The following is a 26,436-nucleotide window of genomic DNA, read 5'->3' on the forward strand; positions in this document are numbered from 1 at the left end:
TGAAGTAAAGCAGAGGAGTGAGGAGAGATAGGGTAAATAGGGTGAGAAGGATAGTGAGGAAAAATAGGAAGGAGGAAATATACAAATAATTATAGCTTAGAATGTGATTGGGATGAATTTACCCCCAAAATGGAATCTGATAGATTAAAAACTTGAATTCAACAATACGTTGCTTTCAGGAAAGGCTATAAAAATGAGAGATACAAACATAAAATAAAGGTAAGAAGTAGAATTTATTATGTAAAAAAAGCAAGGGTAGTAATCTTGATCTCAAAGGAAAAGCTAAAATAGATTTAATCAAAAGAGAAAAATAGGGAAACTACACTATATGTCAGCCATATTATTCAACGTTGTTTAGGACATTTAAAATATTTAGAACAGTATAAAAAACCTGAGAGTATACCTGCCAAAACAGACGCAAGATCTATATGAATATAAACACAAAACAAATAAAGTTAAATCTAAATAATTGGAATATTTATTGTTTATGGATATATGATAAAAAACATGACAATTTTACCTAATCTAATTTATGTAATGCCAAACTAATTAAATTATTAAAAAATTATCTGAGTTAGAAAAGAATAGTAACACAGTTCATTTGGAAGAGTAGGAACTTCACGGAAACAAGGGGAAAAAGATGTGAAATAACCAGATTCAGTAGTATCAGACCTTAAACCATATTACAAGGTGAGAGCATTGTTGAAGTGTAAAATGGATAATTTTGATTATTTCAAATTAAAATTTTCTTGCATAAATAAAGCCTATGCAGCCAAGGAATATAGAAAATTGGGGGGAAAACCTTTCATAGATGATCTCTCAGATAGAATGTGATTGGGTTGGAATATTGCTGTGGTGTAGGAAATGATGAATTGGTTGATTTAGAAAAATATGGAAAGACTTGAACATATGAAGGAAGATGTTATCCAGCTTCAGAGAAACAGATGACAAGGTGGAAACAAGCATAGTTCGGTCTTATGTAAATGTGTATGAGTGTATATGTGTATGTATGTGTCTGTTTTAATCTATATCTATATATCACCATGCTTAATTGTAGCCTTCCTGGGGGTGGGGAATAAAGTAAAACATGCACAGTAGAAAACAAAAGAAAACCTACAAGGAAGTAAAGAAAAGCTGAACAGCTTTGAAAACAATGTGCAGTATTTATTATATAGGTTTTCTTGAAATGGAAATTTATTACTTTAAATTGAATCTTCTCATGTTCTGTACATGGCAATTTTTTTTTCTTTTCTTATTCTGTATGTAAGTTTAAAATGAATTTTAAAATATAAAAAAAACCTGAGACATCTCTTTCACTATTGTTATTCAATCCTGTTTGACTCTTTGTGACCCTGTAGGGTTTGTTTGTTTGTTTTGAAAGGACGCCTGAATGGTTGGCCAATTCCTTTTTTAGTGGATTAAGGCAAACTGAGGATAAGTGACTTGCCCAGAGTCACATGGCTAGTGAGTGTCTGAGGCTGGATTTGAAATCAGGGCTAACCAGATTCCTGGTCCAGTGATCCACTGAGCCATCTAGCTATTAGCTATCATCTAGTTCAAAGTTTATAACTTTTTCTGTGTGTTATGGACTCCTTTGGCAGGCTTATAATGCATATAGACCCTTTCTCAGAATAATGGTTTTAAATGCATAAAATAAAATATATAGGAATACAAAGGAAACCAATTACATTAAAATAGTTATAATTTTTTTCCTCTTAAATTCATGGACCTTAGTTTAAGAACCCCTGATCTAGTTCAAACACTTCCTTTTATAGCTAAGGAAATTTACATTTAGATAAGTGAAGACGTCTTCTGTTAGGATATTATTTCAAAAGTGAAAAAGGATGGATAGAGGAGTCCCCATGACAAACTTTAATTGCTTCCAAATTTTGCACAACAACAGCCTGACTTGAAAGTCTTGAAGCTGTGTCTTTTCTCTTCATAGTACCTTTCTGGGAGTCATAGGATCATAGATTGAGAACTGGAAGGGAACTCAGAGTCTCTATGATATAATCCCCTCATTTTATGGATGTAGAACTGAGGCCCTAAGAAGTTAAATGAGTTACCCAACAATATAGATGATGTCAGAGCCAGTATTCAAATCCAAATACTTTAACTCCAAACCCAGCATCTTGGAGGACTGGGCTGTGTAGGAAAGATCACTGGACAAGGAGTGAAAAGTCCTGGATTCTAGTCCCAGCTCAGCCCTTATTTATCAGTGTGATCTTAAGCAAGTAACAAGCTCTATGGGACTCATTTCTTTCATCTTAAGGACAGTAATACTTGCTTTGCCTATGTCACAGGGCTTAAATAAGAAAATGTGTGAAACCTCTTTTACAATCATGAGCACATAATACACATAGGAATTATTACATAAATCATGTTATTATGTCTCCACATTACAAGGGAATACTTCCTTTTTAAATGTCTGCCTGTATAGGTAGCTAGATAGCACAGTGGATAGAGCATTAGACCTACAGTCAGGAAGACCCAAGTTTATATTGTATCTTAGATGCTTACTAGCTCAATGACACTGAACAATATGCTTAGCCTCTGTCTGCCTCAGTTTCTCCATCTATAACATGGGAATAATAATAGCATCTACTTACCAGAGTTGTTTCAAGGATGAAAGGAGATGCTTTTTTTGTAAAGAGCTTTGCAAACTTTAAAGAGCTATTAAAATGCTAGCTATTATGATTATATGTGGATTTTTCCCAATAGTAAAATGGAAATAACAATATTTGTGCATGCAAATGTCATAGGGAAAAGTAAAATGCCTTGGGGACTGTGGGGGTAGGAATAGATGCTTTTTTTTTCATTGAAAAATATGAGAAGAGGTTTGATATTAAAAGTGAAAAACCTGAATTCCATATTTGGATAATATATTCAATATGAAGAGTACAAAATAAAACAAATATGAGACTTCTTTGAGCTGGTTTCTTAGTTTATGTACTCTTCATGGAAATAAAATATTTACTGAAATTTTGGCATTTAGGTTAAGGCCAAATATTCATTAAGGCCTCTTTGTATGAAAGTATTCTGGAAGTACTCCTTGATCACTGATGAAAACCTAACCCTTAACATATTACTCCAGTTTTTCAGAATGTGGATTGTGGTGACTAAGGATATATGAGCTAAAACAAGACTTGAAAGTGGGAGGGAGAGAAGGTTTCCCTCATACACACAACTTGGGTTTTGGGGTATGACAAAAGAAGAAGGAAGTGGTGAAGAAGCAGAAAAAAAGTGGAAAACTTTCTGAGCCATTTGCACTGACTAGAAAGTAGGACAGAGGAATGAGAGCTATCAAAAGAGTTCTTAAAGTATTTACTGTCTTTATGTCTTTGCTTACTCCCTTCTCTCTATCCCCATCCTCTAGGTCAAATATCAACTTACCCTTAAAATAAAAAAAATCTAAAGACATATTAGATATGAAAGCAAGCATTTTTTTTGTCAGTAGGAGCTTGGGAAAGCCAACAATAATGTCCAAGTCTTCATATGCTGCTGTGAAGTGGATCTAAGGACTTGCTTTTCGCTGGCATCAGGTACTGTACACGCTTCCAAAAGTTGGAGTTAAATGATCGTTTTTTGGTGACATGATCTCCCTTCCACTCAATGGTACCTTGCTTTTTAATAATGTGCTTGAGAGAATCTGGCAGTTCTCTGGTGTCATCAGTTGTTTCCATTTCAATAAGGATTACTTTGGAGTCATTCTGTATCAAAGCACAGTGTAGAGCAATCTCTTGCTCATAGGCAAATTCCTCACCATGCTCCACCTGGGGATTCAATATAATAATTTGCCGTCGGCTCTTCTGTATGGATTTTACCATTTCACTGGCTGCATCTGTTAATAAAGGAGAAAAATGATATTTTTTATGCTTCCTTTGCTAGTTTGATGGTGTGGCATTTTAAAAGTTCAAGAGACATAATTTCTGGGTAACTTAACCATTTTATTAATAAGGCTAGCATGTTTGTTAATAAAAAGAAGTCAGTGGCCCTCTTGAATGCCAACGACTCCTCATGGCGGTAGGCTCACAGTTTATATGCCTTTGGAAGAGTGGGTGTTCTTGAGGGTTGCAATCAACTGTGATTGGTTAATAATTAATGAGAAAATTAATATTACAGTAAGATGTGGGCTCGTTCTAATGAGGGTCTTGGGGTAAGTGATTTGGATTACCCAAGTCTTGGTCAAAGAGACATCAATTTCCATATCACCTGTCTGACAAAAGAAGAATCAATATTTCCCCAGAGTTATCTGAGTAAACATAATGAGTAGGAATCTACCCATTAGCCTAAACTTAAAATTTCTTTTATTATCTGATTAAATCTTAGCCTGGGTAAGTCTTTGCCTAAGATTTCCCACACTGGTTGATTTCTGGATGAAGAAGTAGAAAAGGGGAAAACTTTTGGTGCTGATTTAATAATTAGTTATTAATACAAAAAAGAAATAATAATTTCTCTCAATGGCTACTCAGAGCATATTACAGACTTTTAGAAATTCTCTTACTGTGATTTGGCAGAGACTTCACAACTACTTGCTCAGTTCATTAATCTTGAAGAGTAAAGAATGCAATTGAATAGAGAAAAATATTGCCCTTCTCCCAAACTTTTCTGCTTTCCTATTCCCTCTGCCCCTAAATCAGGGCACTCATATACCTGACTGCATTGGCTTCATGTGAGATATATCAGTACCATTGGGATTTTTCTGACTCCAGTGCTCTAGCAACTACACCATACTGCCTTTCTAGATCTTTTGTAAGGTTCCTTCTAGCTCAAAAGCTATGATTCCTATTATATGTCAACTATTTCTATAAACAACCACCTATAATCTTAAAATTCCCATATTTCTTCATGGTATAGTAAATAGAGAGCTGTGCTTGAAGCTAGGACACATCTGGGAACATTTAGAACACGAACATTTAGAACAAGATCTGCCTTGATCCAGGAGAGATGACTCTGAAGAATAATGCCAAGAATATCGGACTTAGATTCAGAAAATTAATTCCCATTTCTATCACTTACTATCTTGTGAGCTCCTTGAGGGCAGGGACTTTCTTTTGCTTTTTTTTTGTATCCTCAGCACTTAGCACAGTGCCTGGCACATAGTAGGCACTTAATAGATGTTTATTGACTGAGTACTAGTCATGTGACTTTGGGATATACTAGAAATTGTACATAGCTTAGATTAGAGAAAGACTTTTTTCAGGAAGGTATAAGGAACCTACATTTTAAAGTACATTTTAAATTGTCCTGCATTTAATTTTTTTTATAATATTCCAGAAGCTATTACTGAAGATATTTTTTAAAAAATGTATTTTATTTTCAATTCATGAAACAAAACAAGCATTTCCATAACACAGTACAATAAAAAGATGATTGCGCGTGAAATCACAGATGTACCATGTACAACTTGCTATTCCCTCCAAATACACAACAAAGTTACTATTTAAATTTTTTTTTCACCTTTCTTTTCTTCCCTTCCCACCCACCCCACCTCCAGTTCTAGAGATGGCTACCATTAAACACACACACACACACACACACACACACACACACACACACACACACAATTATTCTGTACCTACTTCTATTTATCAGTTCTTTCTCTGGATGCAGAAAGCATCTTTCTTTACATGTCCTTTGTATTTAATTTGTATATTTATAATAGTCAAAATGACAAAACCATTGTTAAAACAATATTGCTATTATTGTATATGATGTTCTCTTGGTTCTATTCAGATATTTAAAATTACTCTCATGTTACATCCACATACTGCCCCCACTAAAATCCTACTTGGGGGGTCAGCTAGGTGGCACGGTGGATAGGGCACTGGCCCTGGAGTCAGGAGGCCCTGAGTTCAAATTTGGCCTCAGACACTTGCTAGCTGTGTGAACCTGGGAAAGTGACAAATAGAAAGAAAATCCTACTTGGATAACTTTTTATGATAAGTAGATGACCTTGGGCTCTTGAAAAGCTGTTAGTGTAGTGCTGGCTGTCCTTAGGTTCTTCCAAGATGAAAAAAGGCTACAAGTGCCAAATGATGATAGATTATAAGCCTGTCATGCAAAGACAAGCTCTATTCAATTTAGATAGAATCATCACCAGAAGAATGGCCACAACAACTCATCAAACTGTTTACTAAGACCTGGAATTGAGGGTAAGGATTATTTCATTTTTGTCTTCATATCTCTAACACCTAGTACAATACCCAGCAAACAGTTGATTTACCAGCTGATTCAAACAAGAAACAATTATACCAATGAATCATAGATTGTCTAAGTACAAAAGTGTTACATTTGGAGTGAACCTAAAGTCTGAGTGCAGTTTTCAGTTATTAAAGCTTGAAACTCCATTAAAGATTTTTGAGACATCTTTATTATAATTTCTGGCAATCTTATCAGAAAAAGGGATGTAGCAGTCTAGCTCACCAGCCTGCCAAAAAAACTTGTGTTCCCCAATCCGACTTCCAAGTACCACTTCAGATCTTCAAGATAACACTAGGGAATTCCTGTGTTCTCCTAGTATTTGTGGTAGAAAGAGTAAGGAGCAGAAAAGAAGGAAAAAGGTGCATAATTGAGCACTGTCAAAGTTTAAGTTTTGGGGGAGGCTTAACTTCCAGAATTTTTACCACTGATACAGTTTCAATGTAGTTACATTGAAACTTGGTGACTGATTGAGCTTTGAAGAACAAGGTATAGAAGAAATTGTGCTTGAAGGTACGGAAGAAATCATGGCATAGGTCTAAGCTCTGAGCCTCAGGAACTGGTCTGTCTTGTTCAGATATCCATTAGTAGTGAATGAGATGAGATAAGCATTTATATTTGACATCCTTTAATAAGGAAAGTGAATTGTTGCAAAGTAATTAAAAGTCTCACCTTCTCCAGGCAGAAGGTCTCTTCCATAGATACATAAGTTATATCCACATTTCTTTTCAAGAACTTCAGGCAGAATCTGGTGAACAAAATATTCCATGGAATTAACGCTCTCAGTCCTGTTTTTGTAGTTTCTGGGATAGATGATATAAGCATCATATAACTTTCCATCTGAAAACAAAAGCAAATCAAAGTTCTATTAATGTGTTTAAATGGTTATTTGACTCTCAGAGAGAAGGGGGGGGCATGGGTGAGTATGGGTATGTATGTACACGAATATACATATATGTATGTGTTGTTTTGTGGTTATACATGGGTGTTTTCAACCCTACAAAAATGTTAGGCATTTAATTATAACAGCTATTTGCTGCTAAAAATCTGTTAACCACAGATTTCTCATTTTTTTGTCTCCAACTAAATACAGTAGATAGAGAAAAAATCAAAAGTGTGGTCTGTTTGAGGTAAGCCAGTCTGAGTCATCTGATTATTAACCAGGATTTTCTAATCAGTCCACAGGTATTTATCAGTCAATGACTTTGACATGAATTCAGATCTTCTTGATTCAAAATTCAGCTCTTTAGCCTCTGTACCAACTACTTGCCTATGTGTATACATATAAGAAGTTGTTATTAACAGATGTATTAAAATATATCTGTTAGTTCAGTGAGCTCCACCATATGCCCATCATTTTATTAGGTCTATGGAGAATACAAAAAAGAAAGAGAGAGGAGATAAAGATATGACTTTTGTCTTCAAAGGATTTTAATCCATCAATCAAACCAACAAACATTTAATATTCATAATGATATAATTGAGGACACAAAAAAACCCCACAAAGTAGCAACTAATTAAGTATGAAACTATATAGTATTATTACTCTTGTTAATAGGAAATAATGAAAATTATGGATAAATAAATTTTATGGGGAGTCTTCTTGATCAATAAGATGAAACCATTCAATTTTGTAACTGAGTTCATAGAAAGTAATTAAATTTGCTAATGTAAATTTCCACTTTTCATTTTCTTTATTTTTCCCTCTCATAGGTATAGTCATGAAAATCCTAATAGAAAAAAAAAAGACAACAGCAAGAAGGAGGAAGAGGCTTGTAACAGTTGGGGAATAAACTGAAAACATAATAGTTATTTGCTAAATAATAGATTATACGGATGAATCTAACATACATCTAACCTAAATGAATTAACCTTATTTGTTAAGTGGCTCAGGGGATAGAGTGACAGGCCTGAAGTCAGGGAAACTCATCTTCCTGAGTTAAAATCTGGTCTCAGACACTTACCAGCTATGTGACCCTGGGCAGGTCATTTAACCCTGTCTACCTCAGTTCCTCACTGTAAAATGAGCCAGGGAAGGAAACAGCAAACCACTCCAGTATCTTTGCCAAGAAAACTCCAAATGGGGTCACAAAGAGTCAGACATGATTGAAAAGGCTACACAGCAACACTATAGGGGGCTGGAAATCATACCTTACAAGGATCAGTTGTAGGAATTGGGGTATGTTTAGCTCAGAGAAAAATGGGCTGAAAGGAGATAGGATTCCTGTGCGCAAGTACTTGAAATGCTATCACATGGAAATAGGGTATGATTTGTTCTGCTTGGTAAGGAAAGCGGAACAATGAGGAAATTGTTGAGAGACAAATTTTAGCTTGATGTAAGGAAAAAATTTCCAACAACTGCTGCTGTCCTGGTATTACAAAAAACCAGAAATGCTAGGCTAGGGGTTGGATTGTGTCCTGGAGGCTCTAGGGTGTTTTGAAGGTGTTTCTTTGTTTGTTGCTGGTGGTGAGTGGTTTGCTTTTTTGAGAAAAGGAGTACTGTCTTTTGCATCATTAAAGGTCTATAACCATAGGCTGAATGGTCATTTGTTATAGGGAGTATTCTTTTTCAGGTGTAGGTTGGACTAAATTGTCTCTTAGGTCCTTCCCAGCTCAGATTCTATGAATTTCTAAATGAGTATCATAGCTTGGATTTGTATATTTGAAGACTTTCAAAGCATTTTTTATATATTGTTTAATTTGATTCTCACAACAATTTTGTAAGGTGAGTGCTATTACTGTCTTCATTTTACAGATGAGGAAACCAAGAGTGAAAACTTGTCCAAAGTCACACAGCTAGTATTTGTAGAGAAGAATTTGAACTTGGGTCTTCCTGATTCCAAGTCCAAAACTCTAGCCTCTATACTCTCTAACTGCCGATGGGTATGTATGCATATATACACATACGTGTGGACATACATGAAATTGCTATTAACAGATACATTAAACTGGCTAGTTCACTGACCTCTGTTCACATTTGGGTAGTGGGCACTCAAACAGAATCTGTATTTGTTTTTAATATCATAATGTTTTGCTAATATTAATAAAAATAACTAGCATTTAGATAGGTTTCAAGGCTTGTAAAGCACTTTACAAATATTTTCTCATTTTATCTTCACAATAATCCTGGGAGGTTAAGTACTAACATTCATGTTTCACAATTTATCTTAAACAACTCTGAAATTGGGCCAGTTTCTGCAAATGAGAGCCTCAGTAGCAATTTTTAAAAAATCTAATTGCAAAACATATTAAAGTTTGGATAATAGTCTCAGCTTGGAAACTGGCCTGAGTATAGCTCTCAGCATAAGTCACTGGCAGTATATTCATGATTAAAATATTAACAACACATAACAACATTTTAATTGAATTAATAAAGGACCCATAGATGAAGAATCTGAAAATAATATGTATCTTTTATGAAAAATTTCCAAAAAAAAGAAATTTTGAACTTAATACTCACCATTCCTGGATTTATAAGGTCTAGCTACCTCTCGCCATAGCAGAATCAAATCAATCCAGAATATTTTTAATATTACTATTAGTATAATAATTAGGATTAACAATGTACTAAATCCTGCAAGTATGTAGTAGGTGCTTAGTTGACCAGCTATTTTGAAAAAAGTGGGGAGAGAAGAGATAAAGAAGGAAGAAAAAAAAATGTTGTTACAACTAAAGCAAGGTAGGATGAATAACATTACATTAAAAAATGTTTCAACCAAAAATTAGTTTTCACTTGCAATAACATATTTGTTATCTATTCAGAATTTTCATGGCTTATATTAGTGTCAATCAATAAAAACATATTTAGTACCATGTATAAGACCTTGTATTAGGTACTGGAAAGAATGGAAGCTGCAAAGAAATGTAAAGACAGTTTTTAATGTAGAGACATTTTGAATCCAGATGATAAAATAAAATAGCTTCCTATGAAAAAGTCATAAATTAAACAAAAGTAAGTATGTAATAGAAGCCAAATATAAATAAATCTTCGACTCTTTGGATTCTCTCATTGTCCCATAATTCTGTTTATTTTCTCTTTATAATGTTTCTCTCTGCCCCTTTTCAGACCCACTCTCTATTTTAGCCTGGGCCCTTATATCACCTCATACATAGACTATGGCAGCAGTCTCCAAATTAGAGACATTCAAATGTAAGAGAGGTTATTCTGGTCTAGAATAGATAGATAGATAGATAGATAGATAGATAGATAGATAGATAGATAGATAGACAGATAGATAGACAGATAGACAATGTACGGATAGATATGATGGGGTGTGGCCCAAGCCGAGGTCTTCACCCCTTGACCCAAAAGGAATCTGGCTCCCCTTTGTCTACAGGCCCCAGCCCCTCAACTCCCTTTTGAAAGCCTTAGCCTACCTTTTAATCTCATTCAGATACCTTTCAGTTCCTTTGTTATCTATTCCCATTGTCTATTCAATCTCTTAGACATTCCAATCTCTGGGAATTCTCACCCAGACCCTTTTCCCAGACCATTTTCCCAGACCCTTCCCTGGTCACCCAAAGTATATAAGATCTGCCCTGGCCCTCATTGGGGGCTGAGAATCTCACGCTCAAAAGGTTAAGACTTTCTCATGCCCGCCCATCCTTAAGGGTGTCACCTGGCCTAAGTGTTTTATCACTAATAAACTTTTCCTCTGGCTGAAGAAGATTTGAGTTGAATTCATTCAGGCAGGGCCTGGTACCATGATCTTGGGGTTCCAGCAGCACCCCAAAACCTCTAGACCTCTTCAGATAGGTAGATAGTAATTAATTATTTATTAAGTGTTACACACTGTATGAAGAGATGGGGATATAAATATAACCAAGCAAAATGGCCCCTACTCAAGTAATATATCCTAATGGAAGAAGACAAAACCTATAGAGAAGGAAGGCAAAGGGGGAGAAAGGAAAATGGTACCTAATTGGCAGCAAGTTAGGAGGTGTGAAATGAAGAAGAAATCCAGTTATGTCCAGATGAAAACATGGCCGCATGGCTGGGCTCCTTCATAAGATGGTGGTCCAAAGGAGGAAATCATCAATCAAGAGAGCAGGACCACAGGGTGGGAGGCTTTTCAGTGGGGTAAGAGACAAGATGGTCACCTATGTGGTGAAGTGTATAGAGTGCTGGGCCTGGAGTTAGGAACATTCATCATCCTGAGGTTCAAATCTAGCCTCAGACATTTACTGACTAGGTGACCCTGGTCAAATCACTCAATCCTGTTTGCCTCATTTCCTGAGCTGGAGAAGGAAATGGCAAAGCACGCCAGCATCTTTGCCAAAAAAAACCCCAAAACAAAACAAAAAACCCCAAATGGGGTTATAAAGAGTCAGACATGACTGAAACAACTGAACTACACAAAAGAGAGAAGATAGGTAGAGGAAGAAGACTAGAAAGTGAATTAGGGAAGTCCAGAGTGTTCAGGAAAGGCTTAATATAATGATAGCAACATTTTACAGCACATTAAGGTCTGCAAAGCTCTTTCAACACATTAAAACATGTAATCCTCACAATAACCCTATAAGGTAGTGAATGGGATGTCCCGGTGAAGACTCCTCAGTGTAATTCAGGTTTGGGATAAGGCTGAGTGGGATGAGCAGTCCCATGAAAACTTTTTAGAAGAATAAATATGAATTGTATTAGACTTAAGGCAGGCATAGCAGCCTGACAGGCCTGTTTCGGTTTACTAGAAATCACCTGATTTACGGGAATTCAACCCCAAGTACCAACCCCCCCATGCCATTGTTAAGTAGTTAAAGTTTGCCAAGCCTGAAACTCCTGAAGAAGCCCCCTCCACCCCCGTATATTTCGGTTATGGTGACCTGGCTACACAGCACAGTGACTGCACATCTTTAATTGCTTCTTTGGTATTACTTCAGCAAACTAAGAAATATATTGTGTTCATTGTTTTGTTTTCAGTTTCAATGGTACATTGAGACTGTGAGCCAAATAGTGGACAGTTGGTGGGAGGGGGGAATTTGCCCATTAGGGTATTTAATCAGGTCCTTTGCTTCTGTCTGTGTCTCCTTTCATCAGAGTATTCTGGTAGAGGGACACCCAAATCTCCAGGTTTGAAATAATAATAATAAAAAATTAACTTTCTGTTTCTCCTTGGATACCTCTGTGTGTTCTTTAATTTGAGTGGCATCCCACACATTAGTTACTACAATTGTTATTTTCCCCATTTTATAGTTGAAGAAACAGGGCCAGAAAACTAAAGACACTTGCCCAAGATCACACAGCTAGTAAATGTTAGATGTAGGATTCAAACCCAGATGTTACTGACTCCTTCAAGATACAAACCCATGTCTTGCTGGCTCTTGCACAGTACTTTTTGCAAGACAATATATTGCCTCTTAACGTAAGATTTGAGGTGGGCTGTAAGGAATGGCTAGACTTTAGAGTGGTAGAATGAAGGACATTGCATCAACAGAGTAGGTAAACGTAGAAACAGAAATGTATGAGACGTGTTTGGGGGATAAGGAGTAATTTAGCTTGGCTACAGTAAGGGTTTTGTTCTGGGGAAATAAGTTTGAACAAGTAGAATATGGTCAGATTATGAAGGATCAGGAATGCCAGACTAGGGATCAGATTTCATGCTCTAGGCTAGAAGTGGTCATTGAAGTTTGGTTTGCTTGTTTGTTTGTTTTTGTTTGTTTGTTTGGTTGGTTGGTTGGTTGGTTTTGGTTGCTTGGCTGCTTTTGAGCAAGGGAATAACATGAAGAAAGAAAGCATTGGCCAAAGAACAATTAGTTTATTATTATGGCACTATTCAAGATGACTTCTCAATCAAAAAACAAAAGGTGTATTTTCAAATACTGCTTAATGGTCCTGATGAGACATACCAAGTTTATCTCACACTTCTTCCTAATTAAGCATCTTAACAAATGGTAGTTAACAACTGAGGTTATTTTCTTCTGCATTTGGTTCTCTTTCCAAACCTCTCAAGTCTTTGCATTTCCCCTCTATCTTTGCCTCATAGATTGTCTCTCTTCCTTCAAGGTTGGAGCTCAACCACCATCCTTTAAAAGAAATCTTTCCTGATTTACTGCAACTTTTAGTCCCTGAAAACTACTCTGGATTTTGCTCATTCCATTTGTATGTATTTATGTGTATGTATGTATACACACACACATACACTTGTCACAGAGAATAAACTCATTACCCTGGGGAATAGACCTTGCTATCACAGAAATGATTAGATGATTAGGTTAATAAGAAGGCAACAGAGGCTAAGAAGCTCGTTCCTAAGAATATCGACTCATGATATATTTGCTGGGGTGGTTGTTGTTATGCAAAAGGCAAGTTTTTTTTTATGGGAAGACACGCTCTTGAAGAAAACAGAATAGAATAGGCAGCAGTGATCTGTGTCACTCTCATGACAGCTCCACTCACTTCCCTACCAAAAGAATAGAATACTAATGATAATTCACATTTACGTGGGGTTTTCAGGTTTATAAATGGCTTTCTCCACACTAGGCCTATTCAATCAAAAATATTAAAATCTCCCATTTTGCAAGTGAAGAAATTAAGACCGAGGCGAGAAGTGGCTTTCTCATCGTCATCCAGCTGGTGCTCATTAGAGATAAAATTTAAATCTCAGAGCTCTGATTCCAAGTGGCACCCTTCCCACTGATGGTACTGCCTCCTGAATCATCATATCTCTGTTTTCCTCCCCAGTAAAAAAGGCAGCAGCAGGTAATACTCCCTCCCTCCCTACCTCCCTCCCTGTTTTACCTCTTCCCTGTCCCAAAGCCAATATAACCAGGCAATCAATTAGGCTGCTTAAAAAAAGGTTAGAATGTAACCATACTGTTTGTTTTTTAAAAATGATTAGCATGTTTAAATGATTTTTTTAAATGATTTACTTTTATCTTTCTGATATTTCTTTGAGTGACAAATAATATGAGCATTAATAAAATTTAAGTGAAGTATATTTTAAATAAACTAGGCCCCCAAAATAGCAACAAGGAAATTATGAGACTACAGAATCTCTCTTTTAAAAAAAAAAGTTACTCCTTTGTTTTTTATTTCACAGTCTTTTTCTTTTTGGTGAGGTGATTGTACCTAAGTGACTTGCCCAGAGTCAGACAGCTAGGACATATCATGTGTCTGAGGTCGGATTTGAACTCAGGTCCTCCTGAATCCAGGACTGGTACTCTATCTGGCTGTGCACCACCTAGCTGTCCCCGACACAGTCTTTTTTTTTTTTTTTGTTATGTGCACCTTCAAATATACACATTACACCATGGAACTTCCTTAATATAATAAAGTTGAACAATACATACCAAAACAACAACAGTATGTACAACATTCAGCCCCTGAAACTGTAATTTCCCCCATCTCCACCCAGATGGAGGAAAGTCACATTGTTTTCCAAAATTTGCCAACTCTCTAGACTAGACAGAAGGATGGAAAATTGTGTAAGAATATACACTAAATAGAAGAGGAACAGTGGATAGATCACTGGTCTTGAAGTCAGGAAGACTGTATAAATTTGGCCTTACACACTACTAGCTCCATGGCCCCTGGGCAAACCACTGAATCTCTCTCTTGTAAGAAGGAGATAATAATAGCATCTACCTCCAAGGTTGTTGTCAGGTTAGAATGAGATAATATTTGTAAAGTACTTCACAAACATTAAAGCATTATGTAAATGCTTATATGTAAATGTTATTAAAGTACAAAAAAGCTGTGTATAAGCAATATAAAACTACACATACAAATGTTAAACAGTTGAAGTAATAAGAGACAATGCATTTTGTAATTTCTGCTTTTAAAAAAAAGGAACGATGATTTTTGCAATTTATTTTATTCTACGATTAAAGGTAAAGTATTCCAACAGGGAATAAAACTTCAAGTCATTAGGTTTTTGTTTGATACACACAGCTACCAAAGCGGAATGTGTCACTTGTTTGCAAAGAAAAATATGATACAGACCAGGCAGAACATTTAAATGAACAAAGACCAACTGAGAGTAATTTTAACGCACAGATAACTAGAAAGCCCTTGTCAAACAGTGCAGGAGAACATCTGAAGGTCAATGTCCGGCCTCCTGACAGAAAAACATTTGAATAACCTGTATACACACGTGGTTGTTTAAATCTATCTTAAATATTTGGCTTCCAAAGTTCATAACTGCTCCCCCATAACCATGAAGCTATCAAATGGAATAAGGGTGAACTACATAATAACAATTCTCAGAGTCAGTTAATAAACAGGCTACCTCCAGATTCAAATCAAGTGATCAAACTAAGAAATCTTGTCAGTCCTTCATAATGGAAGATGACTTAGTAAGTGCTGGTGAATTTGTCTTGTGCTCAGGTTATGTGTGAAAGAAGATTTCCTATTTGAAAAAAAAATACCACCACAGAAATAGCAGGGTCACTCTTCAGAGACCGACTCTCTATCCACTGAGCAAAATTACCTCTCGTATACTGTTTGTGTGACTCTAGACAAGTCGTTTATCATCTCAGTACCTTAGGCACTTTTCTAAAATTATATGTTGCAAAGAAAATGTTGTATACATTCATAAAAGGTGGGAGTTCCCTACTTTAGAGGATCACATGAATCACAAGCCGCGTTGTATCCCCCCCCAATCAGATTAAAATATAATTAGGAAATATTTAACAAAATATATGAAAATAACATGGAACATAATTTATATTTTTCAAAATAAATGTAGCTTAACAAAATAAATAATAGAAGATTAGTTTTCTAACTTAATATGCAGCCTCTAGGAATATATATTTTGTTTCTTTGTAATCATTTCCTGCCTCCTTTTTCTATTTTAGTCCGACCCTACTGTCCTATATCAATGAAATCGTAGGTTCATAGTCCCCCCAAAATAAGTAAAGGCACACCAGACTCAGGAAGAACTGTGCTGAAAAACACTTGGTTTCATATTTTCAAATATAATTCATGCTATATTACTATGCTAAAACCTAATAATGTGGAGCAAAATCCCAAGGAGGCTATTAATAATTTATCATTTCTAATTTGCATAAAAATACTAATTCCACTTAATAAAATAAATAGAAAATTGCTGTCATGATTAAGCTATATATAATAATAGAAAGAAGTATGAAAATATCACAGTACTTGTATATGGTAACAGAAGTGTAACATCATTATTTTTTGCTTTTCGGTGAAGCAATTGGGGTTAAATGACTTGCCCAGGGACACCCAGCTAGGAAGTATCAAGTGTCCGAGGTCAGATTTGAACTCAGGTCCTCTTGACTCCAAGGCCGGAGCTCTATCAGCTGTGCCACCTAGCTGCCCCAATAATATAAACGTATGCAAAGAATTAAAAAATACGGAGTTTAGGGTAATGGAGAGAGAGCTACCCTAGGACTCAGAAAGACCTGGGTTCAAGTCTAGTTTCTGGCACATACTAACTATGTAATCCTAGACAAATAATTTAATTTCCCAGTGCATCAGGAAACTCTCTGATATTTTAAGCTATATTGCAAGTGTTGATTTACATTGGTGGAGAGAATTTCCTTACTAAGAGTTCCCTATGCCAAAGAAATTTCAGGTCTAGACCGATCCCTCCATCCCTTGTCCCCCGTTAAAGTATGTGATCTATATGCTCAGCATATATAAGATATAATAAAGCTAAATATCAGAATATAGTGATTTGATCAGTTTAATTCAATAAACATTTATTGTGTCCACTCTCCAAGGAACTGTTATTCATGACTATATCTTAAATGAGTTACATTTAATAGGATCATTAATTTAGAGTTATTAAGAACCTTCTAGGTCACTTAATTTAAACATCTCCCACCCCCATTTTATAGATAAGTAGACAGGCTTACAGTGACAAAATAGTCATTTTGCCCACACTTAGAAAGCTAGCAATTGAGTTGGGATTCAAACCCAGGCCTTCTGACTCTTGCACCAGGGATTTTTCCATTAAAGATGAGTATTGAACCTATTATCTTCTGAAGCTGAACAAAAATATGGATCTCTCACCTCTATGATCATAAAGTGCTTTCATTGAAATCATATAGTAATACATATATATATATATATTTCATATAGTAATACGTATATAGTAATAGAACAGAACATAGATCCAGAGCAGACCTCAGAAGTCATCTTATTTTCAGTTCAGTCATTTTTCAGTCATGACCAACTCTTTGTGACCCCACTGGGGGTTTCCTTGGCAGAGATACTCTAGCTCATTTTTCATATGAGGAAACTGAGGCAAACAGGGTGAAGTGACTTGCCCAGGGTCACACAGCTGGTAGTTGTCTGAGGCCAAATTGGAACTCATGAAGATGAGTCTTCCTGACTCTAGATCTTGCACTCTATCCATTAAACCATCTAGCTACCTAGGCATCTTACTAGACACCATTCCTACCTTACCCCCTCAACTTTATAACTGAAAAAACTGAGGCCCAAAGAGGTTAAGTATCCAAAGTCACCTAGCTATTAAGTGTCAGATGTGAGGATTTGAACCTAGGTTTACTAACTCCACAAGCAGCATTCCTTCCAGTGGTCCACATTACTTCCCAAACTTAGTAAAAATAGGCATAGCAGCTTTGTTAACTTCAGAAACAACCAAAAGTGTGTGTGTGTGTGTGTGTGTGTGTGTGAGTGTGTATGTGTGTGTGCTCGCACACATACATTTGTTGAGGAAGTTCATGTGTTGGCTAAATTATAATAATAACATATATAAATATTACAAATAAGTTACCTGCTATATATAACAAATTAGAGGGCCAATAATAGCATGGGAGTCCAGGAAAAGGAAAAGACAGTACAAGAACTAAATTTTGAGAGAGAGGAGAAAGACCCATGAAATATTGTTCAGTAAGCTGGGCCACGGGAAAGCTATGTTCTCAAAGCTTCCTGGCATTAGTTGCATTCCATCCACCCTGGAGTCAAGAAAATGCCCACAGTTTGCCCCAAGGAGGGAATTAAACCAATGTTGTTGCCCAGGGTTAGACAACAGAAGAAAAAGAAATATGGGACAAAACATCCAAAAATATCATCTAAACTTCCACAGACACATCGACTTACTTGTCTTTTTTATTCTGATTCTTACTCTGTGTTCTTTTGCTCCATGTTCATTCAAGGCCCAACAATAAAATTCCAAGGACAGGTCTTCTTTCCTCAGGTTAGCTGTTCTTAAAATGACGTTTCTACAGTATAAGTTGGTGATAGACCTAAGAAACCAAATTGTTACCTTTAGTAGTTATTCTGCAGGTTGTAAAATTTATGAAAGGAAGAAAATATTTAAGGCCAAGTAATATTACTTTATTTCTTTGTTTTCCTCATGAAATCGAGAATTTTTGATGCAGTTAATACTGTTCTTCTCTTTAATACACCATCCAACTTGATCTATCATCTGAGAGCCTTTTCCCAAGCAAGCTTTACATGACATATTCACATTGGTTCCTAGACAGAAATGAAAAAAAAAATCATTGATATATTTTCTCTCTCTCTCTTTGTTTACATTTTAACTTATTTTTTAGGTGAACAAACTTTTATTTTTCTCTCTCTCCCACTTTCTCCTTCCTCACAGAGGTGGGGAGAAAAGCAAAACTCAAGTTAACAAATATGTGTGGTCAACCATTTGTACAAAAATATTTGTAGCAGCTCTTTTCGTGGTGGCTAAGAATTGGAAATTGAAGGGGTGCCCATTAATTGGGGAATGGCTAACAAAGTTATGGTATATGATTGTGATGGAATATTATTGTGCTATAAGAAATGATAAGGGGGCAGCTAGGTGGTGCAGTGGATAGAGCACCGGCCCTGAAGTCAGGAGGAGCTGAGTTCAAATCCGGCCTCAGATCAAACACTTGACATTTACTAGCTGTGTGACCCCAGGCAAGTCACTTAACCCCAATTGCCTTAAAAAAAATGATAAGCAGGGTGATTTCAGAAAAACCTGGAAAGACTTACATGAACTGATGCAAAGTGAAGTGAACAGAACCAGAGGTCGTTGTACACAGTAACAGCAATATTGTACAATGAAGAACTGTGAATAACTTAGCTATTCTCAACGATACGATGATCCAAGACAATTTCAAAGGACTAATGATGAAGCATACTATCTGCCTTCAGAAAAAGAACTGATATTGTTTGAATACAGACTTCATTGGGACTGTGTGGCATGATGGCACGAGTAGTGCAAAGTATGCATGTCATGTGTTCAGAGCCAAGGCTTAAGTGAAGTTGCATGGTGCAAGTGCTGCCAGAAACACCTCCCATTCATTATGTGTTTGATTTTGAGTTAATTTTTGGTCATTACTCATTCAGAAACCTTTTACAGTTGCCAAAGTTTTGTGACCTCCACATTCAGTTACTTGATTCCATATGGGGCTGTGACCCACAGTTTAAGAAGTGACAGACTACAGCAGGGTTGGCAATTAGCCTTTAAGCTAAGAATGGGTTTAACATTCTGAAAAAAGGTTTTGTTGTATTTAAAACTCATCATGAAGGGCACAACTTCCAAGAATAAGGAGGTTATAGTGTTTCTGTACCCTTTCTGTGTCTTTGAATTGTTTCAGTTGTGTCCAACTCTCCATGACCCAATTTGAGGTTTTCTTGGCAAAGATACTGCAGTGATTTGCCATTTCCTTCTCCAGCTCATTTTATAGATAAGGAAACTGAGGCAATCAGAGTTAAATGATTTGTCTAAGGTCACACTAGTAAGTATCTGAAGCCAGATTTGAATTCAGGTCTTCCACTAGGAATTCCCAGTGTAGTCCTCTTTATGGCACCACTGGCACTGAATTTACCTCATTTCAAACTTATAAATATCTTTTAAAAGTCATGTCATCTGCAGAAATTCCCTTTCCCATTCCCTATTCCCTTTACCTTGCATTACTTACCCTGGCACTGCCCACAATTCCATCTGCAACCTCCAATTGGACAATGTAGCATGTCAAAAGATGACTTGTCTACAAGTACTTAGAAACTCCACCCACCCACCTACAAATACAGATTCTTTTGAAAACCAAACTATTAGCAAGGAGCAGAAGAATATGATAGGAATCTTCTGCAGCTACTGTCAGATTTTCTTTTCTGGCACCCATTTGATTCCTTTCATGTCCCATTAGAATGTTAGCTGCTTGAGAACAGGGGTCGTCTTACTTTTCTATTTGTAGTCCCTGGCTACATAGCACAGTGCTTTGCACATAAATGTGGGGTTTTTTTCCTCTTCCATTCATTCATTCATTCATTCATTCATTCATTCATTCATTTGGAGTCACATGGACTAAGACTTATTATGTTCATGCTAGACCAAGTGACATCAGGGAAATGCTCTGAAATTGTTCAGAGCTCCAAAACGTGAAATGTTATTATTACCTAATCCCTACTAAAGCAATTGTGAAGCTCCTGACCAGTAACCTAAAAGTTATAAAATACAATCCCCAACCTTCCAGTACACCATGATAGTATTTGAAGAAATTCTTACCAAGCTCTACTTCTATGAGGTGATTGTTCACAGGGTAAATAATTTCTGGACGCATGGAGTAATTACTTTCACCTTAAAAGCAAAGGAAAAGAGAGTATTGAATATTAATTGAGTTAAGAACTTGAAGTTCAGATTCTGAGTTATCATTTATTTATGGGATGTTCTTAGATGGAATCAGAGAAAACTAGGGAAACCTGATGGAAGAAGCCCAATCACAATCAGGAATCAGTCTGTCTTCTGAACTGTTCACAGTATTCCACCAATGTACTAGATTCCTAGAAGGGGAAAAGGCATTCCTACCATTATAAGAAATTTCAGTTTTCAGTACCTTTCAAATTACACAAATTTAGTTGTCAATCCTGGGAAGCCTGAATCTAGAAAGAGTACTTATAAAGACAATAATGGAGATTTCATAGACTGGTTTAAAGAAATTATAAGCAGAAGTTTCCAATGTTTGTTTTTATTTTAAGATTTTATTTGTTTGTTTGGTTTGGTCCACAATTTTATCCCTATAGGGAATTTCTAGCATGGAATTCCCCAGCTCTCCCAGTTTAAACAGTTTGACTATAGCCAAGGTATTCCACCTATGTAGGATTCATTTTCCTCATCTGCAAAATGGGAGTGTTAAATTAGATAATTTCTAAGGTTCTTTTCATCTTCAAATTCTATGATCTACTGATGCACATTGACAACTTCTCAGCACCTTAGAGTTTTGGAGGAGATATTTGGAACTCTGAAATATTAATTAAATTGCTCAAGGTCACACTGACAATATATTTCACAAGATGGAACTTGAAAGCAAGTCTTTACAATACCAAGGCAGCTAGCTAGGTGGTATAATGTATGGAGCACTGGACCGGGAGCTAAGAAGACTTGAGTTCCAATCTGGCCTCAGACACTAACCGAGCGACCCTGGGCAAGTTAGTTAACCTCTGCCTGCCTCTCAGTTTCCTCAGCTGTAAAATGGGGATAATAATAGCACCTACTTCCCACAGTTGTGTAAAGCACTTGGTACAGTGCCTTGCCTATAATAGGCACTTAATAAGTGCTTGTTACTTCCCCTGTCCTCTTTCTAAGGCTAGTTCTCCATCCACTATACCCTGTTGCCTTCATTTAATGAAGTGGCAAATATATCAGGTAACATGATTTAATCTTATAGACCACATATATTAGTGAACCTTGTCTTCTCAGAACTCATGATACACTGTCATTTGTTTCCTAGAGTGATCTCTTCCTCATTCTCCTTGAAAAATTCTATAGGGGAATATATTTAAGAATTACAAGTGAATTTAAAAAAAATTCATTGTGTTAACTGTTGCTGAGTGGTTTTAGTCATATCTGACTCTGCGTGATCCCAATTGAGGGTTTTCTTGTAAAGATACTGAAGTGGTTTTCCATGTCTTTTCTACCTCATTTTACAGATGAGGAATGAGGCAAATAGGATTAAGAGACTTGCCCAAGGTCACACAGCTATTAAGTGTCTGAGGCTAGATTTGAACGCTGGTCCTCCTGGCTCTGGGGCTGGCACTCTATCACCTAATTGTACAGCATCTCCAAAGATAACCTCTCCTTAACCCTGATGTCCTTTCAAGCAATCCTCATATCTCTCAGACCTTTCACTGCTAAACTTCTGGAAAGAATTCTCAACACTCAATTTCAATGCCTATACCACACCCACTCAGGCCTCAGCCTCCTTCAACCGAATTCTTACCACTACAGTGAAACTTCTTTTTTTTAAGTCACTAATGATTTCCTTACCACAAAAGTCAAGGAAAGACTTTTCATTAGTACTCATTTTTCAGCTTAATAAAATATTTTGATACTGTTCATCTCCCTAACCCATTCTTAGCCTCCCTTCTTTGGATTCTAGGATACAGCACTGGACTAGTTTTCCTCTCTTCTGATCCCTCCTTCTAAATCTTCATTGCTAGCTCTTCTTTCTTCTATCTCCTAAAGATACTGGAGTGGCTTGCCATTTCCTTTTATAGTTTGTTTTACAGGTGAGGAAACTGAGGCAAACAGATTTTAGTGACCTGCCCAGAGTCACAAGGTAGGAAGTGTCTGAGATGAGGATCTCATTAGACTTTGTTCTTGTCCTTGGTCTGTAAACTTTTGTCCTTTGAAACTTCCTGTTTCTGAGGCTACAGTTTTCCCCACTATCAGATAAGATGCAAGTCTCTTTCTCCAGCTCTGACCAACTCTCTGATCTCTAGTTTAACATTTACAGTTGTCCTCTGGATATCCAGAATATTAATGAATTCAAAACTGAATTCACTATCTTCCTCATTAGATCTACTCCTCTACTAAATTATCCATCATTCACAAATTCAAAATCTCAGACCTATTCTTGACTGTTATGATTTCCTTTTCCTCCCACCTACCCTATTGTCAAGTCATGATGACATACCACCACAATAACTTTTTCATTCACCCCTTCTCTTCTATTCCTGCAGCTACTACCATGGTTGAATTCTTAAGCACCACCCCACCATTTGTATTATTCTCTTAATTAATTTCTCCTCTTTTCTCTCTAAATCATCCTTCACTCAGCTGCCAGGGAATCCTCTTAATGCCTAATTATGACCATGACTACTAAACCCCTTTAGTAGTTTCCCATTGTTTGAAAGACAAACTAGGACATAAAATATAAACTCCTTAGCCTGGCATTCCCGGCCCTCTACGATCTGGATCTAATCCATCTTTTTATCCTGATTTTATACTATTACCCTTCATACCTTCTACACTATGGTCTAACTGTACTGTGATGGATTTGGGGACAAAAGACCTAATTTCAAGTACTGGTCCCATTATGTAATCCCTGTGTGTGACCTTGGGCAAGCCATTTAGTCTTCATTAGCCTCAGTTTCCCAATATGCAAAATGAGGTGCCCAACTAGATAAGGGAGCTCAACCACCTTTAAGGATCCTTCCAGCTCTAAGTCTAGAATGCTATTAATCTATGTCCCTGATGTTCGGTGATGCATAGGTAACGGGAAACAGACAATATGGAAAGTCAGTGCTCTCATTGTCCACTATTATAATATGGTTCTAAAGCAACTTCTATATAAGGGAAATGTTCTGTTAACAAAGGCACTTATCTTTGTAAAATGAAATGGCATGGGAAAAGGAAAAATTGTGATTTGGGGACACCCATCTTTAATAATTATCATTATGGGAAATGACTAAAAAAAAGTACATTTTTTGAAAAGAAGAACTATGCTTTGTTTTTATCAAAGACTTCACTGTCATATAGCAATTTACCTTGAAATATAAATGACCTAGATGCGGTAACAGTGAAATTGGGTCCATTTTCACTGTAAATGAATTTACAGGTATAGTCGCCTGTATCAGCAGCTGTTGGATTTTGAATTATCAGGTAATCTTTCTTTGCAAAGTAATGTTGTCCTTTGAGAGCTTTACAATTCTGAAAAACAAAATTGTATTCAATTTCTAGCTACCCTTAATTCTCTAAGTTAATTATCTAGCATCAATCAATACCATTGCTCTCTCACTTACCTTAAACCAGTCCACATGTGCTATTTCACCATAATATTCAATTCTAGGACAATGAAGCATTGACTTTTTAGATGTTCCACTTATTACTGTATACAACAGGTCGTTGGGGATAACACAAGTTTGCGGATATATTGTAATATTCACATATATACTATAAGAGAGATTGGAGCTGTTAAAATAAAAGGAATCAAAATAAAAAATTTTAAAACCAAGGTTGCCACTGACCAGTCTGAAAAGAAATAAGCCTACCCTAGTCATTATTTGTTATTTTTATGAAGGCTGATATAGAATGAGACTTTTAGGAAAATGAAGAAGAAAGTTGCTGCCCTGTAATTTCCTCCTGAAAAATAAGTAAATTAAAACTCTGAAAAGAAATAAAATTGATAAAAATCCTTACAAGAAAATGAAAATTCACCTAAGAGACAATGAATAAATTGATGCAATTCAAAAAATATATTGTAGGAAAAGAGAAGCAGGAGAAAGATATTGGAAAAGGTGAATAGTGAAAGAGTATGATCAATAACATCAGAAATGATGCAAGATATTTAGTGCTATAGACAAGGAATCAAAAGAGCAAGACTAAGTCTGTGTTCCCTTTTGAAAAATAAATGGATTACAATTTGACAAAGAAAGGTAGAAGGTAAAACAACTCTAAATTTATGTAAGGATTAAACTCCGTTATGGAAGTCACAAGTTAATGAATGTATAAAATCCAACAAATATGTTCCTTATAAGAAACATATCTCATGCCAAAAGATGTCAGGATATACACAAATTCAAACTAATCTTATTTATCACATAACACCCTGCTCAAGAAAATATGCAAATTTAGTGAAGATAGCTGACAATTTTTTAAAAAATAAATCATATCATACTCAAAGATACTTAGAAAGCACATTAATTTTGAATAACATTTAAACATATAAAGAAAAAGTTTATTGTCTCCTGAAAAATAAAAAGTGAAAATTAGTAATGGTAGGAGATTTCAGAATATGGTAAACCTACCAAAACATACATTTGGAATACATGATAAAGCTTTAAACAGAGTTTTAAAGAAACTAGATTTAATAAATATATTAAGATAATGCAATGGAAAAGCAGAGCATATATATTTTTTTTTGCACAAATACATGGAAATTAAGCACAAAATTAATCGCGTTCTAAGTTATAGGCAAATTTAGACATGAAATCTTCAATGGTACATGCAGAGTAAAGCTAGTAATCAGAATGTGACAAAAAAATCAATAAATTTATCAATAAAATCAATAAAATTTATCAAGGCTCTGTTGGACAAAGCATTGGTTAAAAATTATATGGAGAGGGAATGATTAGGGGACTTCTAATAAAATTGAATGTTCCAATCATATTAGGGGCATCAAGCCCTAAGTAGCCCTTTTGTAGCTTGTCAAAGGTATGGGACTTTGCATATACAATGATTAGGAACCAGCTCTATATAGACAAAGAATAGACTTGGCCCTTTGTATAATTTGCCTCTGTACATCTCTTTCTCTGCCTTGTGCCCACAGTAAGATGTCCGAATTTAAAAAAGAAGAATATTCTGGCTCAAGTATTGGCAAGGAAAGAGAATCTGTTGCCAGGGCAAGATCCTGCTTTTCAAGGGATGAAAAGCAGGGCTCAGAATCTGAGGGAACCAGACTAGGGAAACTTCCTGCTGATTCTTCTAGGTTAAAGTTCTGGCTCTTTCCACGATTCAATTACTTTTGCATTAATTCTAGCAGCTTACTGGCTTGTCTTTCTTTCATAATCTATCTTGACTAAAGTCACATCCATGCCATATAAGTTCACATAGCAGTACCAGAGGCCAGGATCCCAAGACAGTGGAGACCATGACTGAGTGGTGGAGTCATATGCCCAACATAGCACAGATGTTGTGTCTTAGTAGGAAATACACCAAATAAGTCCATTAATGATGTTATGTACAGTTGAGGAATGAACTCCAGAAACCCAAACAATTGACTGACTCAAGAATGATACTGTGTCCATTGAGGAACGGTTTGAGAACACCATGAGAAGAAATCATTGGCCCTGAGGTACTAGAGATGAAAATTGCCCTTCCACACATCTTCTATATGTGTGGGTCTTTCTAGATGTGCTCAATCTCTCCACTGATGATGTATATACTTGAAAGAGAATGGGGATTTTGTTTGTTGGGGTAAGCATTCTATTGTTAGACTTACTATGTTATACTAGTAAATGCCATGGCTAAAAGCCAACTGTGTCCTCTGGCTGATTAATGAATAGAAACATATCGGTGGAGGCAATAAGCA

At 36.2% G+C, this 26,436-nt stretch overlaps 1 protein-coding gene across 1 annotated transcript in view; it reads right to left on the reverse strand.

Moving 5' to 3' along the window:
* Positions 1–214: 214 nt before the first annotated feature.
* IL1RL1 (interleukin 1 receptor like 1) overlaps positions 215–26,436 on the reverse strand; it is a 30,840-nt gene continuing 4,618 nt past the window's right edge. The window contains exons 3-10 of the mRNA XM_020987882.2: positions 24,149–24,317; positions 23,894–24,056; positions 20,634–20,705; positions 18,466–18,607; positions 18,230–18,375; positions 9,662–9,808; positions 6,874–7,041; positions 215–3,841 (exon numbers count right to left, since the gene is read on the reverse strand). Coding sequence (XP_020843541.1) covers positions 3,492–3,841; positions 6,874–7,041; positions 9,662–9,808; positions 18,230–18,375; positions 18,466–18,607; positions 20,634–20,705; positions 23,894–24,056; positions 24,149–24,317 — 1,357 coding nt within the window. The 3' untranslated portion in view covers positions 215–3,491. The remainder of the gene's footprint in view (positions 3,842–6,873; positions 7,042–9,661; positions 9,809–18,229; positions 18,376–18,465; positions 18,608–20,633; positions 20,706–23,893; positions 24,057–24,148; positions 24,318–26,436) is intronic.

Source organism: Phascolarctos cinereus, unplaced genomic scaffold (genome assembly GCF_003287225.1).
Source record: "Phascolarctos cinereus isolate Bilbo 61053 unplaced genomic scaffold, phaCin_HiC Scaffold_7;HRSCAF=346, whole genome shotgun sequence".
Lineage (NCBI taxonomy): Eukaryota > Metazoa > Chordata > Mammalia > Diprotodontia > Phascolarctidae > Phascolarctos > Phascolarctos cinereus.